This window comes from Chlamydotis macqueenii, chromosome 3 (assembly GCF_036417535.1).
Source record: "Chlamydotis macqueenii isolate bChlMac1 chromosome 3, bChlMac1.mat, whole genome shotgun sequence".
NCBI lineage: Eukaryota > Metazoa > Chordata > Aves > Otidiformes > Otididae > Chlamydotis > Chlamydotis macqueenii.
The window spans coordinates 114,932,596-114,947,900 of NC_141558.1; the positions used below are offsets into that span (position 1 = coordinate 114,932,596).

Here is a 15,305-nt window from a genome sequence, read left to right on the forward strand (position 1 = left end):
CATCTCTAAGAGAAAAGACAAAAAGGAGGTGATGAAAAGGAAGGCGATACTTGCACACCTGCTCCATTTACTCTCCATAAAGTACAGCTCAGGAACCCAGTAGGTGCTAGACCCTTCAAGGAAGAACATCCAAGGACTCATCTCTGGAAGTATGAAACATAACAAAAGGGTATAATCTAAGGTTGGTCAATGATGTGTGGATAAGGAATGGAGAACAGTAGTGAGTATTAAACTAGAGATGGATTCCTTAAGGCAGGATTAACATTTTGACCACTGAGTGGTGCAGAAGCCACCCTTTTGAAGGGGTAGAGAACTTGGTTTGGAGAGGCAGGCTGAAAAGCCGGCTTCACCACGCGGGCTCCTTTGCTGATGCAGGGCAGTCACTGGGATGGCGTATTGCATTATGGCGCAAGTGCTCATCAGATCTCTGTCAGCTGTGGTACAGTCACCTCAGCTCAACTGGGGCTGTCCTCAAATCATTTTTGAAAAATATTTTTAGGCACTTTAAAAAAAAAAAAAACCTCACCTAGAGCTTGAAATTGCCTACTTCTGTCAGAAAATAGCAGTTGTTTGTGGTCTGGAAATGACTGCAGTGTGTATGTCTGCTTTTGTTTCTGTCTCCTGAAAAAACTTATCCCAGCTTGAACTCTGCACAGTGAGGGCAGCAAACGAGACCCAGGTGCTGTTTACACCTCAGAGGAACTTCAGCCTTCCTCTAGAGGTTGGCAGCATCCAAGCTCAACAGCCAACAAGTTCTCAGGCCTCAGCTTCTGTAATACACTGCGGATGTTTGGCAGGGTCAGGGCCTGGTCTGGTAAAGGTTTTAAGCCTATCATCTTTAGTCACCCAGCATAGCATACAACTGCCTTCACTGTGCAAATTTGCTGAAAATAAGAGCAGCTTAGAAGAAATAAGTAGTTACCAATCCTTCCATTCCTGTGTTCTACTAAAACTACACATCAACTTTACCATTAGCCAGAGGTGCACGAGCCAGACGCAAGACAACACTTTTTCAGAAGCCAAAGCCACGATTTCTGCTTCATTTGATTTCCTGGCACAAGGTTATGCATCTTATACACCAATACTTGTTTTAAATTGTACCACCTACCTTCAATGCCAAAAGCATGCAATTTGCCTTTAAATAATGCAAATTAATGTAAATTTTATTGCAGGGCTGTTTAAAAATAAGATCTAGTGTTACCCATCAAAAAAATATCCCACAGGCAATGCAAATGTGTAGATAAAAATGGGACAGGCAGGAGCAGTCAGAACAACTCCGTGGCTCTCAGTGCTTGTGGCGTCAGCCCCTCAGAGAAACGCAAGCAGAACAGAGCGAGAGGCCACCTAAAAGGGCGGTCACAAAGCTCTCCAAAGCCACTGAATGATGCTTGGCTTTTAAGTCTTTCATGGGACGTGTTTTTAAGCAAAATATTGCTGATGCATGAATGCATATTTGCATAAGCTTAGCTTTAAAAAAAATAATAATTACTAAAGTTGCATACTTGAACAATTTAGAAAGTTTTCTTTGCTACAACTAAAGCTGTTTGCTTCTAGGTATTTACAAACTCACAGACATGCTTTCTTTCATACCAGCTGGGGGAAAAAAAAGTACCATGCTGCAATACTTACTGTACAGTATTGTAAATTTTAAAAGGGAAAGTCTCCAAATTTGAAGATAGCAAAGTATTTGTGCAGCTGGGACACTTTCTAACTTTCCATATTGTTGCTGGAAAAGTCTGGTGAAACCATGGTCCTACTGAAGTCAAAATTCTGTCAACTACTTTGAGCCAGGATTCGATCTTCATGTACCTTAACCAAACAAGATGAAACATCTGAGTGGTTTTACCAAAATCCCTAGGCACAGGCGTGCTCGCACAATTCAAGGATCCGTAGCTCACTGAATATTTTAGTTCATATTGCCTTACGGTTAATTGGAGAGTATGTTTGTGTTTTAATGAGCAGGTGGATTAAATGGGTTACACTGGGATGGCAGACACTGCACACTTACTGATAATGTGAATAGCTGAATTCTTGGTATAGCACCTCTGTCCTGTGTGTGGTGTTACACAAGCAACTGCAGACACTGTCACGGCAGAAAGTCTGTTAAAAAAAAAAAACCCAGTGCTTGGATAAGTTAAATTAAATTAAACCCCAGATATTTGGAGTAATTGTAACTAATTATAGGATCATTTCTTTTACTGCTTCTTAGTGTCTTAAGATGATCAAATGGCTCCTTTCACACACCACTCACTCATCCTCCATCAAGCATCGTACTGTTTATTGCACAGAGCCCGTCCTGCCCGCAGCTGAGAGAGTCACCCTGTGCAAGATCAGCCCCGCTCCAGGGCTGTGCACGAGCTCTGTAACGCTCCTCACCACGACCTGCTTGCCTGGGTAGGCAGAAAGAACACCTTAGCTAAGTGTGGCCAGTAGGTGATGAAATTATCAGGACTACTTGGTCTGAGTAAGTGGCAAAACCAAATCCACTGCATAATCCACTGATTCTGAAGCAACCTCTTTGCTTCTGTAATGACTAATTTCCAGAAAATTCACAGGACGCTTCTGAGTTACTGGAGGAAATTAACTGGTATTCCTCCTTACCTCTCGTGCTTTTGCTAACAGGCAAATAAAAGGCACAGACAGGCTCCTTGTAATTTAAAAAAAATACTGGTGAACTACAAGTCAGCATTTTGTACACAATCTATCAGTCTGATACAGCTTTCTTTGAAATAACCCAATCAGTCAAATAAGCAAGGAGAAAGTTTGGTCCAAGATCAATGGTTTTTATTATTTCAAACTCAGACAAATATATTTCTGGAGAACACTAACACAATTCTTTTCACAAGCATATTAAAAATATCTGCCTTGCATGAAAGGTTATAATACTAAAATTCATGCTATTCAGATCTCAATAGCATAACAGCAAATAAAAGACGTTTTCAGCTGTATAAATCACTACACTATAGTGGACAGCAAATAGTATTTCCTGGTTTTAGGGCAAACAACAATCCAGTGGCAGTGAATTTACCACAAAATACAGGTATTGTGAGCACAGCTACACCGAGCTTTGAAACGCCAAAGCAGATCATCTTCAGCCTCTCCTGTTGTCATTAAACTTCTCAGCTATTTTCTGCAGCTCCAAATCCATAGCGGCCAGGTTTTCCAGTTCTTTTTCCTATGAAAACATAGAGAGCACTTTATACATCAAATAATGTTGCCAAATGTTGTTTTGTTCCATGAAAATGAGAGACAAAGACTGTTTCCAAGGAAGACATCTCCTGCTACTTACTGGTCCTGGGGCAGCTTGCTGGGGTGGGGGCTGTTAACAACAGCGCAGCACACACTGTGGGGATTTGTGCAATTTCCTACTTTTAACCGAATTAGGGCTGGGGAAAGTATCAAAATACTCATTCTGAGAGCTGGACCTAATTACAGCTTGATCTTCTTAGCCCTAAAGCACCGTTATCTCGTAGTGACCTCCTGCCACCTCACAGCTGCCGCCCCCGGCACGTGCAGTCCCTTCTGCTCAGGTGAGGGTCTCTCAGGAGGCTACAACCTTACGATCGCAGTGGTTCTGGCTTACGACGCACAGCAAGCACAGTGTGCAACAAAAGGAACACCTCCACATTACCAGATGATAGGGGGAAAAAATTTATGTGGCCAATTCTTGATTATTATGAGGACTTGCTAACACCGTTTAACCTCTACATCAATTAGTATTGAGCCTCCACTGCTCCCAGCCCAGCTTTGTGCAATAGATACAAGAAAAGAATTCACATGCATGGGAACTACATACAATCATTTTTAATTTTCATAGAATCACAGAATGGTTTGGGTTGGAAGGGACCTTTAAAGGTCATCTAGTCCAACCCCCCCTGCACGAATCAGGCTTACAAGTGCAAGCCACGTTCTGCTCTGCAATTACAGCCAGGAAGTCAATGGACAGCTGAATTTCACTCTAAACGTCCAACTTACTCTTCAGCTGAGCATTTTAAACAACCCAACAGACCACATGGCGCTTGCTAATTAACCCTCTGCTCCTGCTGCAATGGGCAGCTTTGTTTTATTAGCCTGTAAGACCCCAGAGGGAGAGGTAGGGCCCAAAGAGGACTAAAATCTCCTTTCTCTTCCTGTCTTGCAGCAGACAGAAGCTAACGAGGATGCACATTGTCTTTATTTTACAACCTGTGCCCTGGGGTACTTCCACTGAACTCATTCAAAGAACGCAGATTTTCAAATCACTGAAGATCTGGCTCTCAATGTGACTTAATCTTGTTTGCGTTTCTCCACGCACAGCTTACCAGCTGCCTTGGGAACGGATTTAGAAATCAGCTTCCCCTGGCTTTTCAGAGAAACGCCTGTACACATACCTCCTCTGCTGTCAGGGGCCTCTGGCTCAGACTTCCTCTGTTATTCCTGATTACGTGACGTTTTTTCATGTCTTCTGCAGAATTGTACAACTCTGGGAATTCAGCTGATTTCTTCCTGTAATTCAGAAGCTGTGCCAGTTGATCCATCTTATTGTATTGCCTTCTCGTATCGTATCTGTTCGTTTTGCCAAGATTCCTCTTCTCAGTGCGCCCGTGGTTCAGAGCACTTAGGATTTGCTTTTTCTCCCACCAGTCATAGTCATCATATTCAGGGAAAAGACTCTTCTCATTCAGGGTGGGCCTGCCTTCCTCTTTGCCCTCCAGAGGCTGCTCTCCGGCGCTGTTCCTTTTCTCGAAGTGCCGGCTTTTCCACCACAGCAGTGGATAGAAAGAGTTGTAGGATGCTGTGGTTCTCTTCTCAGTCTCTGCAGGGAGACGGCTTCTGTACTCTTCCCTCTCCGCATATCTTCCCTCCTCCATATTCTCCTCTTCCTTTTCCACCTGATTACTGCTGTGATGCTGCTTTTCTACTTCTTCCTCCTCCTCCTCCTCACTGTTGCCAGGGTGGCGCTGCTGCTCTACACTGTCCTCAGTGCTGTAGTGTCTTCTGGTTGGCCCTTTGCGCTCTTGAGCGTACACTTTCTGTGACCCTTCATCTCCATTGTCCCACAAGCGGTATCTCCCTCCAGCACGATGCTGCTTCTCCTTGCTGCCACCGCTGAGATACCTGTCCAGCTCTTCCTCACTTTCATCTCCAAGATAGGCCCTTCCCTCAGAATGGTGCCTCCTCACCTCATGTGATCCATCATGGTGTCTCCTCTCCTCATGCCATTTCTCGTTACTTTCTTCACTGTGGTGATGCCTCTTGTTTTCTTCTTCACTGCTCTCTTCACTCTGCTGCCACCTTTCTCTGTACTCCTCACTTCCCTGGTCTGCATGCCTCTTCTCCTCCACCTCTTCAGACCCATGCCTCCCATGAGTACCACCCTTCTCCTCACGCTGCTGCTCAGATTCTTCCTGATGTTTCTGATGGTGGTTCCTTTTGTTCCAGAGATGGGCCTCCTCTGTGTTTGATTCCTCAGCCAGTTCCTCTTTCTCACCACCACGGTCTCTCTTCTCTTCAGAGGAGTCATCCATTCTATGCTTTCCAAGGTAATGTTTTGGTTTGTAGGGTTGCTTTTCCTCCTCTGTTTCTTCACTCTCATCAGATTCTTCATGCTCTTGCTGATGGGAGAACTCACGTTCCTTAGACTCGTGATGGTATTTTTCACTTCTTTCTTCCTCTGCCTCTCCCTCTTCACCTTCATGAATTCTTTTGTAAGCGTTCTGCATTCCCTCCTCTGAATGCCAGCGGCCCACAGGGCGCTGACCATTCCCATCAGGGAACTCCTCGGTGCTTACACCTCCAGAGCGGGACTTCTTGTCGAGGACAGCATGCTCTACCTCTTCGTCATGATGCGTGCTCTCTTTGCTTTCTTCACTGTGGTAGCTCTTCTCCTCCTCTCTTCTAATTTCCTGATAGTGTTTCTTTTCTTCCGTATGAAGTCTCTCTTCTTGAATAGGCGTGTGGTCTCCGCCCTCCTCTTCCTTGCTTTTACCTTCCTCGTGAGCAAGTTTCTCCTCATCACTTCCTTTCATGTACTTTTTAGATTCCTCTTCTGCCTGACTTTGCTCTTTCTCCACACTCATGGTATGATGTTTTTCAATCTCTGCTGGCCCTTTCAAATGCCTCACTTCAAGTTGTTTGTTTTCGCTTCTCTCTCTGTCACTTCTACCACCTACAATAACAAAAGCAGCACAATGAAGTAATCCAAATCTCCACTGAAGCGTTATTTCTGTTTAAATAAATAACTGCCTTCCCAGAGTAGCAAGAAGATTCGGACAGAACTAAATTTTTAATTCTGCTTTTAAAATTAGTCATTTTCTAGTATTTTGTAAGTTTGCCTGGAAAAGCATTAACCAATTTTAATTTAATTAGGCATTTTAAAAGTTCCACTGAAATTTCCAGAATAATGTTTCTTTTTTGGCTTTTTTCTTTGTTTGTGATCACATTTTTAGTACTGAATTATATTAACTCTCATTCCTATGTTCAGTTCTTCAAATATCAGGCCTTACCTATCACCCATGCTTATTCACAAAAAAAAAAAAAAAGATAACCATCTATTTCAAGCTACTTGAAAATATCTGGGGCTTTTAGCAAATTTAAACATTTCTAAATTGACTGAAAAAAAATTCTGTTGCTTTGCAACAGTTACATTTAATCAAATCATGCTCCATCCACTATTTCCAAAATGCTAAATGAAAGTCTGACTCCGACCACAACGGTAACAGTATATCTTCTATGAAGATATTTCTGCTTCACTTGTGTCTGAGCAACATCAGAAATAGACCACAAATCCTATTTCAGACAATAAATGCACAGATTTAAAAATAGCTCATTACTTCTGAAAAGCTCCTCATTATCTGGTATTCTTGGAGATGTGTCTAATGGCAAAAATATGGTCCTTACCCTCTCTTTGCAGTAAGTGTTTTTTTCATTTTCCAAAACATGACAGGTTTTTGTTTTTTTTTCTGAAACTAACAATGTCATAAAGAAAGCTTGATGCCTGCTGGCATTCAGCATCTCCTAGAAATTTGGGGCTGAAATAGATACAAATACATGTAATCCCAAAGCCCCCAAACCACCCTCTTCTGGCGACTGTGTTAGGGCCGTGCATTATTCCCCCTATGAACAAGCAGGAGACGGATGGGTTTCAGCATTGCTTCTTGCTGGCAGGTAAGTTCAAGAGCCATTTTACTGTTCTGTAATCAAATAAATTTGACTGGGCAGAAGAGAGAGAGATGTGTGTTCTGCAGTTTGGCACACTGTCAAACTTTGCCACGTTTCACTACAGACAGTAATCAAGCATGCAAACAGGCACACACCTCAACGCCGCGGCAGCTAAGCACCACGCCGTAGGAATGAGCTCATCTGAAGGCAGCACTCCCACAGGGAGCTTTCAGCACACGTCTCCAGACCTCTGGAACCAGTACTGCAAACTTAATTGTTTCTGGGCTGAGCAAAAGACTCTCCTCTCCTGAGCTGGGCGTGTATTCAGTTGTGACCAGGCACAGCAACTTTGTTGATTTCTTCCACTGAGGGCGGTTGAACACTGGCACAGGTTGCCCAGAGAGATGGTGGATGCCCCATCCCTGGAAACATTCAAGGCCAGGTTGGACCGGGCTCTGAGCAACCTGATCTGGTTGGAGATGTCCCTGCTCCTTGCAGGGGGGTTGGACTAGATGACCTTTAAAGGTCCCTTCCAACCCAAACTACTCTACAACTCTCTGATTTAAGTGGCATCCTTGAAGCCAGTTCCTACCTTCTGGGATGCATTCAGCATGTGGTTCAAACCCAGACACATTTGTCGACCTCTCAGGCTACCTAAAGAACTTGTCTAAGTTCTCTCAGACTCTCCAGGTGGCTTAAGCAGAGAGCCACACGTGTTAGCCAAGAACCCCTGACAGTTACCAGGTCAGGCTAGTTGCTCTTTGAGCAATACAGACTAAACAGAAGGAAATCAGAATTTTCGCACTGAAATTTGGAGGCACCGGTTTCGCATGGGCTGAAATAACAGTTTACCAGCTTGAAGATAAGAGACAAACCATCTACCAAGTTCCTTTCACAAGTTCAGATAATGTTGTACTTACTCTTCTTCAGAATTTCTTTGCACTCAGGATTGATTGGTGGTGCATTTGGCTTAGACAGAGCGTTGGACAGAACTTCCACTATGCACCGCGTTACCTAGAAGAAACAAAATAGGAGAAAAAGTTCTCATGTTGAAAATGGAAATCCTACTTCCCAACCAGTTAGTGAAGAAAGCTAGTTTAGGACTAGAGTTCAGGTTAATATTTATGAGTTTTGAGTAATCCCCAGCTCTACCACAATTTCCCATGCATTTGGGCAACAAGTGCTTTGCTCTTCACTCCCATACCAGCAAGAAGAGCACAGTCATTAGCTCTTTTTATCTCCCCTTTTGTTCAATTAGGTAACAGGCTCCTTTTGTACATTTTAAAATATTAAATACCTTATTCAGTACAAAGGAGAGTCAAACAATATGTAGTAACAGGAGCCTACAAAAAAACCCCAAAACAACACATGTTCAAAAGATGAGAATCACCCTGTAGGATCTGCCCAAATGAGGATGCCGCCAAGGTGCTACCAGAAGTAATGCTTGTATTGCAAATAAACCAAAAATGCCTTTATGTCCTCTGTAAGTGACATGCTCTACATTTTTTCATGTGTGTGTGCTGTAAGTCTTGCCTCTGTTAGCATTTAACATTCAATTGGATGTTGAGTCTTCTGGAAGCAGAAGAAATTGATTAATTTAGGAAAGTCACACAACCTACCTTCTAACCCTAACTGCCCAAAATAGCTCTTCTGGTACAAATTCACACAAAATTATTTTCAAGCATGGAAGTCGTTGGTTGTTAGCAAGTACTCAGATTGTCAGGGCTATGAGAGTCTCAGGCTGACAATCTGGGTGGCTGGATGGGAGGGCACAATAAAACATTTATATAGCCCTTTGTATTTTAACTGGTTTTAGTTACGACAAGGTGTTTACTAATCTAAATGACCACACGAGCAACCAGTGGAGAGGGTCTGCTGCCAGGGTACAGGGTCGGATGGCAGGTTACAGGTGCTGAGAGCAGCTAATGACATTTATTTAATCAAACAGGTTAAGAATCTCTTTCCAAAGCAGGAGATGGGAGGTCTGCGTTAGAAAGTCCATTACATAGTTGGTAACTGTAGATATTTCATCTTTCTTCAAAGTTGCCATCTCAGGTTTTACAGTCCAATAAATCCACTATCCAATAATATTTCAGATCATTTTTTGGGCAGCTGTAAAACATAAGAGTTTCAAAAGTACCACACTGACACAAGAAGCCAGGTTCCATTTTCATCAAATGCACTGAAGTACATGCAGGTATCTTCTGACAGCTAACGGGACTCTGAGTTCCACATCACTGGTGATCTCTTAAGATTTTACCCTTAGGAAAAAAAAGCATTACCCTGAGAGTTTAAAGACAAAACATGGACACCATGTGATTGATATTTTCTGAAATTTGCTTTCACATACAGCTACTCACCATTTCTTCAATATGGTCTTTTTCCACTGGAACTGTGCTGACACCTAGAAGAAAAACAAATTATTACAGACTCATTAATCCTAGCAACAAGCATCACTGCCAGGAGTCCTCAGTCGAATTGGTCTGACAAGATAGCTTAAGTTTTGGGTAGGTAGATCAGTAAACCAGACACATTTTGCATTACATTTTTTCTTATTCAGGATGGAAAAGCAAAGTAAAGTTGCAGCCTAGCATGAGAGAAGAGGCATGTTGATATTACTAGCACAAAAAGAATATACACCAAAAAATAGAAAGCAACCCTTACATTCCAAGACAGAACTTTTACTGCAAGTCAGGTCTTCATGTAGTTGTACCTGTTTGGTGGTAAAAAAAAAAACAAGGGAAGAAGCAAGGTCTGTTTGTACCCCAAGAACCTTTTGGCTTCTCCAAGGGTCCCTCAGTGCCCCACCATCACCTCTGCAAGAGACCATTCTTCAAGGCTTTAAAGCAACTACTGTCCCAATCCTACTGGAGAAATCTTGTCTTGCTTGGATAGGAGGCAGCTCCTGGAGGGATGAACAGAGCCAAAAGGGACAAGAAAATTTCCATTCACTGAGTGGTTCATTATCAGCCCCAAAAAAAAAAAAAAAAATCCAGCAGAAAACACTACTCCGGAAGGAAGGAACACAACCCATCTCTCCCTCTCTGTCCTGAGGACACATGGGGCAATTAACATCTCCTTGCACCAGTTCTACTGTACCTGGTCCAAGGTATTTGCTTCTGGAAAGAAGCCATCGCAAATGAAACCTCCATGCTGCTTTACTTTGCCGTCACTGCTGCAGTATGTCTCCAGCTGGCTAATGAGCTTGGCTGCTGCGCATTACTAATATACCGTGTCAGTTCTCATCCACCTTTAGATTTTCAGAAGTGAAGTTAAACCAGTCTGCCAGCCACGCACGAGGATGCAGGAGGTTTATTCTGTCATGGCTTCACAGACTTACTGCATGGGATATAAGCCCAGTACACAAATGTACAACTTGGGGTGCAGTTCTGAAGTTCTTGCACAGGTCAGGGTAGTCTTAAATAAATCTATCGCCCTCCCTGCCATACTGCTTGGTTGGGACAGTGAGAGATCTTCTGTAACAGATGAACACAAAGCAGACCATGGAGACGAAGGGGGTCTAACGCTGCCCCAAGAAAGTTTCCTGCAAAGCATGTAGCCCTGAACTATGGAAAGCAGCAAAACCTTTCTTCTTCTCTCTGTCTGCAGACACAGCTTGAGCACTTGAGCACTGACCCTGTGTAATAACTGAACACCATGCAATAATAACTGTCTTGGTATGTCTACTGTCCTCTATTTTTGCTCCCCTAAACACATATGTAGGAATGTGCTTCTCCAGCCCCCATCTCTTCTCTGCGTATACAACTGCAATCAGAGAAGGGAACCCACGCAAGGATAGCACAGAAGGGATTCCCCTAAAATAGCACTGCATCCCTACCCCATCCTTTCCCCAGAATGCCAGGTGGCGTGTGGGGGAGATGGTGCTATACAGAGCCAAGCCTCTCCCCCATCTTTTGCACTCAGTGCTGACTGAGCCAGGCTTTAGGTCACTTTATTTACTAACCCAGTATGCAAATCACCACCACACCGCACACTGCTGACGCCGCTGCCGTCTAACCTGCCTGCACCCTCCATCTCAGCACGGAGGATCAGGATGTACATACACGCGGGGGGAGGAGACTGGCAGCAAAGTCCCTTCTACTAAAGAAAGAGTTACCCACTAAAGGACATTCTCCCAGTCCCACAGGGGTTGGAGACGCTGCTCTTACGGCACAAGCTGCTCACAGTCACCACTTACGTGTAAGCAGAGGGGACGACCCACTTCACTGCCACTTCTTGACAAGGCTCCTCTGGTCCTCCAGCCCATGACACGCACAAGGGCGTGTCATCCTGATTTCATCCTTTTAGTGACGCTGCCACAGCACGTCTCCTGCCAGTTACACCCCGTTGATGTGATAAAGCACAGAACAGACAAACTCCTGAACATCTTTTGCCATTAGAGATGCCAACTTTGGGCTGCCTCTCGAACGCTGTGTCAGTGGTGCAGGACTATAAGGTCAGGTTGTACTCAGTGCCTTTGCCCTGTCATTCCAAAGTTCCCATCTCTCCACGGAGATTTACAGACAGATTAATGACCACTAAGCAAGTGCTTGGTTAATGATGAAAGCTGACATGTACAGACAAAGAGGAAGCATTAGGCTATCATAACAATGTCAGAAGCAGCAAATGGTATTGGACGCATGTCATATTAACCTGACCAGAGGAACAAAATGAGTATCCAACCCATCTCAGAGCCTGAAATAACATACTGAGGCAGCTGCTCTGCTAGAGCCAACATAGGAAGCCCGTGGGGAGCCAGCATGCCCCACTTTACACCAGTGCCGGCAGCGCTAGCCCGTGCCAGCTGGCAAGAGCTCCCTTGGGGCCACCTGCCAGCTCGAGATGGCTGGCCAACACCTCTGCCTTCCTCTCCATGTGTGCTCAGGAGGGGTGAAGCTATCGCCTCAGCATCACCGATGGCATCAGGACACCCACCCACCGGGCTCGCGGGGACGCAGCAGATGGTACAACTGCAGGGTCTCACAGCAGAAACAAAGTCAGAGCACACACCGAGATGGAGACTCTCCCCCTGCCCATGCAGAAAAACACAACACAGACCCCCAAAGTAAAGCAAAGCCCTGGGTCTTCTTTCCTCTCCTGAACCAAATCTGCCCAGTCAGTTAGGATCAGATTATTTGATTTTGCAGAAGTGCTGAGAGCTGATGAAGATCATGAAAAAGTATGAGAAATGCAGGACAAATTAACTTGGCTTTTGCTTGCATCTCCAAAATTGGGATAGATCTTTTGGTGGGTCCCTGATGAAATCCCCACACGGCTTTGCTTCATTAATGTCGATGACTCAGTGCAGTGCCATCGCTCATCAAAATGTCAGCAAAAACCTTTCCTAGGAAAGATCACGGAAACTTTGGCAAATTCATTTGCAGAAGGAGCACTAGAAAGTTCCTGAAGTTAATGTTTCACCGATCCCCAGCCCCAAACAACTCCTTGGTTCATTAATTCTGGCTGACGTGTGAAAGAGAGATAGCCAAAAAGGACGTAAAGAGGCACCTGACCCATTTGATGGCATAAACAGGACAAAACATTTGGTAAGAAAACCCCCTGGGGCCTGTGGAATAAGTCTGGTGAGCTTCTGTGGGTTGGGGTCTCTCCCCCCATCTTCCACCCTCCCCCTTGATTACAACAGAGGCACTCAGAGGCAGTCAACTTTGTTACAGAGTTTTCGTCCAAGTCCCAGAAGCGTTTCCATGTGGAGACCTTCTAATACACCTCAAGCCGAATTACTCGACCCAAAACACCACCGTTTCATCAAGAAAAGTGTTAAAAGCCATAAAGCCACGCGATCACCTCGTCCTATTGCGTTCAGCCTTCACTTCAGCGTGGTTTTAATAATTAACGCCGCACGCCAGAAATATTTTCCGTGAGTTACAGCTGCAGACCTGCTGCTTCACCGCTGCCTCCCCGCACCGAGAGCTAGCTGGCAAAAACACGCGAGCAGCACCGCTCCGGGAAAATCACACCGAGCCGCCTCTGCGCAAAGAAACTGTACTGGGGGAGAAAAACAGATGCCAAGCAGCCGACAGCCCTCGCACAGCCTGAGGGGCCAGGGCAGGGCCCCGGCCCTCCCTCACCTTCCCCGCACCGGGCCGGCCGGAGGGCCGACCCCGGCGTGACGCAGGCCATGACGCCATACACCCACGGATGGCGTCACTCCCGTCCGGCAGCGGTGGGGGGCGAGGGGGGCACCACCGCTCTTCAGAGACAAACCTCCCCACTGCCCCCTCACGCCACCCCCCCCGCGGTCGGTGGGGCTTTTGGGCCGTGTGTCCCCCGCGGAGGGGGAGGGGGGGGGGACGCGGGGGCGCGCACTCGCCCTTCCCGCCTTTCCCGCGCGCTCACCTGCCAGGGCGGCGGCCCCCAGGAGGCCGAGCAGCGCCAGCGGCCCCATGCTCGGCTCCGCTCGGTTCGGCTGGGCTCCGCGCCGCTCGCCGCTATTTAAAGGGGGGGAGCGGGGGCGGAGGAGACGGGCGGGGGACCCCGCCGGCAGCCTGCGTCACTCCGAGCCCCCGGGGACGGCGCCGCCTCCCACCGATCCCCACCACCCCCACCCCCCCCCCCCCCACCTCCTTATCCGCTCCCCCGCATCGGCGCCGCCCGCAGCCGCGGGACCCTCCCGCAGGCCGCCCCCTCCCCTCCATCCCGGGCTCCGCCGCTTGCCGGTACGGGGATGCGTGTCCCCGGCTGGGAAAGCCGAGCTCGTTTTCCCTTCCTTCGCAGCTATCGCATCTCTTCCTCCTGCCCCCTGCCTGATTTTTTTTTTTTTTTTACACCCCCCACCCCCCCTCCCCTCCACCGCCATCCCCTCAGAAAAGGAGAGAAGTGGGGTTTCCCTGCCCCCTCCTCCAGCTCTCAGGCTGCGGTACCGCGCGTGGGTCTGTCCCACCCGCGGAGGACGCTGAGCAGGGCGGAGGTGCGGCAATCCACCCCTCTGGGACAGCTTCCATCAGAAACCACCGCTGCCTTTCCACCTCCATTTCCCATCCAAGCCTCTCCAGGTGCTGCAGCAGCCCCCCTTTTTTTTTTTTCCTGCCAGGTTTCTGTCCCTTCCACTCAAATCCTTGCCCCCCGCCCTGCACACAGAAAACCCGTAACTGGAAAGTGATCCCCGTACTTATGTCATCCGACAGGCAAATGACACACTCAAGAGCTTCACTGGGGAAATCACTGCTCTTAGCATCCATCTCCACAGGCAAACCTCTTGTTTACCGTGATGATGCTCTGGGGAGCCTGAGCAAACCTACAGAGACTAAATTTTACATAATTTTCTTAAACAGCCCCCACTGTCCTGATTAATCCCTGAGGGACTGGAAAGCACAAATGACAAGCTACGATGAGCCCTCCGTGGACCAAGTCTGAACAGTCCCCCCAGTTCCTTCAGAGCCGGGCAAAGACATTGTAAAACCAGGACTTGTTTTGCTTCTCCTTTCATTAACTCTCAGAGGGCCATCTCCAAATTATGTGTATTTTTCACTTGTTCTTTTTTACCTTGTTCTCAGCGCTAAGCAGGTGGCCCTTTAATTGCCAGTGTTCAAGGAGGACAATGGATCTATACATCAAAATGGCAGTTATCTCTATTATCGTTCTGTGTGCTATTATATTGTGTATTAACAATGCCAGGCTGCTATAACCGTATATCCTTTAAACACATAAAACATGACACAAGGACACAACACTCCAGTAAAACTCACACGCAGCTTCATCTGTGCATAAAGGAAGCCAGAAGCTTCAGCTCCATTTCAAGCTTGTTTCAGAAGACAGCCTTTAACTCCAGGAGGCAAAGCCAGACACCTCGGTCATCTTGCCTTCAGATTACGGTTTCTGCAAAATAACAGAACCCAGTTACCTGGCTCCCATGAAAAGCAAATCAACATTACAACATCTCTGCTTCCTCAACCTCCCCTCCTGCATGCTGTTCCCGTACCACCTATACAAGCCCCATCTCCACACGCAGATGCTTCTTTGGAAATCACCAGCCTTGACTGTGTGAAGTCGAGAGCCCGATTCCAAACACTACAAAGAATTTAACTGGCTCCAACGCCCCCATGTCCTCTTCGGTCTGTATGAGGATTCAGCCTGGCCTCAACCTCCTCAGCTGCTCGTGAGAAGGAAATTCAGGTGAAACATTTGACAGTTGGTAGAGCCACCAC

General features: G+C 46.4%; 2 protein-coding genes across 9 annotated transcripts in view; both read right to left on the reverse strand.

The window, feature by feature from the left end:
• SHLD1 (shieldin complex subunit 1) overlaps window positions 1-15,305 on the reverse strand; it is a 112,140-nt gene that overhangs the window by 30,245 nt on the left and 66,590 nt on the right. The window lies entirely within an intron of this gene.
• CHGB (chromogranin B) lies at window positions 2,763-14,942 on the reverse strand. Of its 3 annotated transcripts, none has more exons than XM_086743411.1 (5): window positions 14,847-14,942; window positions 9,501-9,544; window positions 8,061-8,154; window positions 4,371-6,148; window positions 2,763-3,175 (listed from the first exon to the last, which is right to left on the reverse strand). In XM_086743411.1, the coding sequence occupies exons 2-5, from the start codon at window positions 9,501-9,503 to the stop codon at window positions 3,092-3,094; spliced, it is 1,959 nt and encodes a 652-aa protein (XP_086599537.1). In that variant the 5' UTR covers window positions 9,504-9,544; window positions 14,847-14,942; the 3' UTR covers window positions 2,763-3,091. The 3 variants fall into 3 exon arrangements, with proteins under 3 accessions (XP_086599537.1, XP_086599536.1, XP_086599535.1); XM_086743410.1 differs by lacking the exon at window positions 14,847-14,942 and adding an exon at window positions 13,498-13,619; XM_086743409.1 differs by lacking the exon at window positions 14,847-14,942 and adding an exon at window positions 13,230-13,327.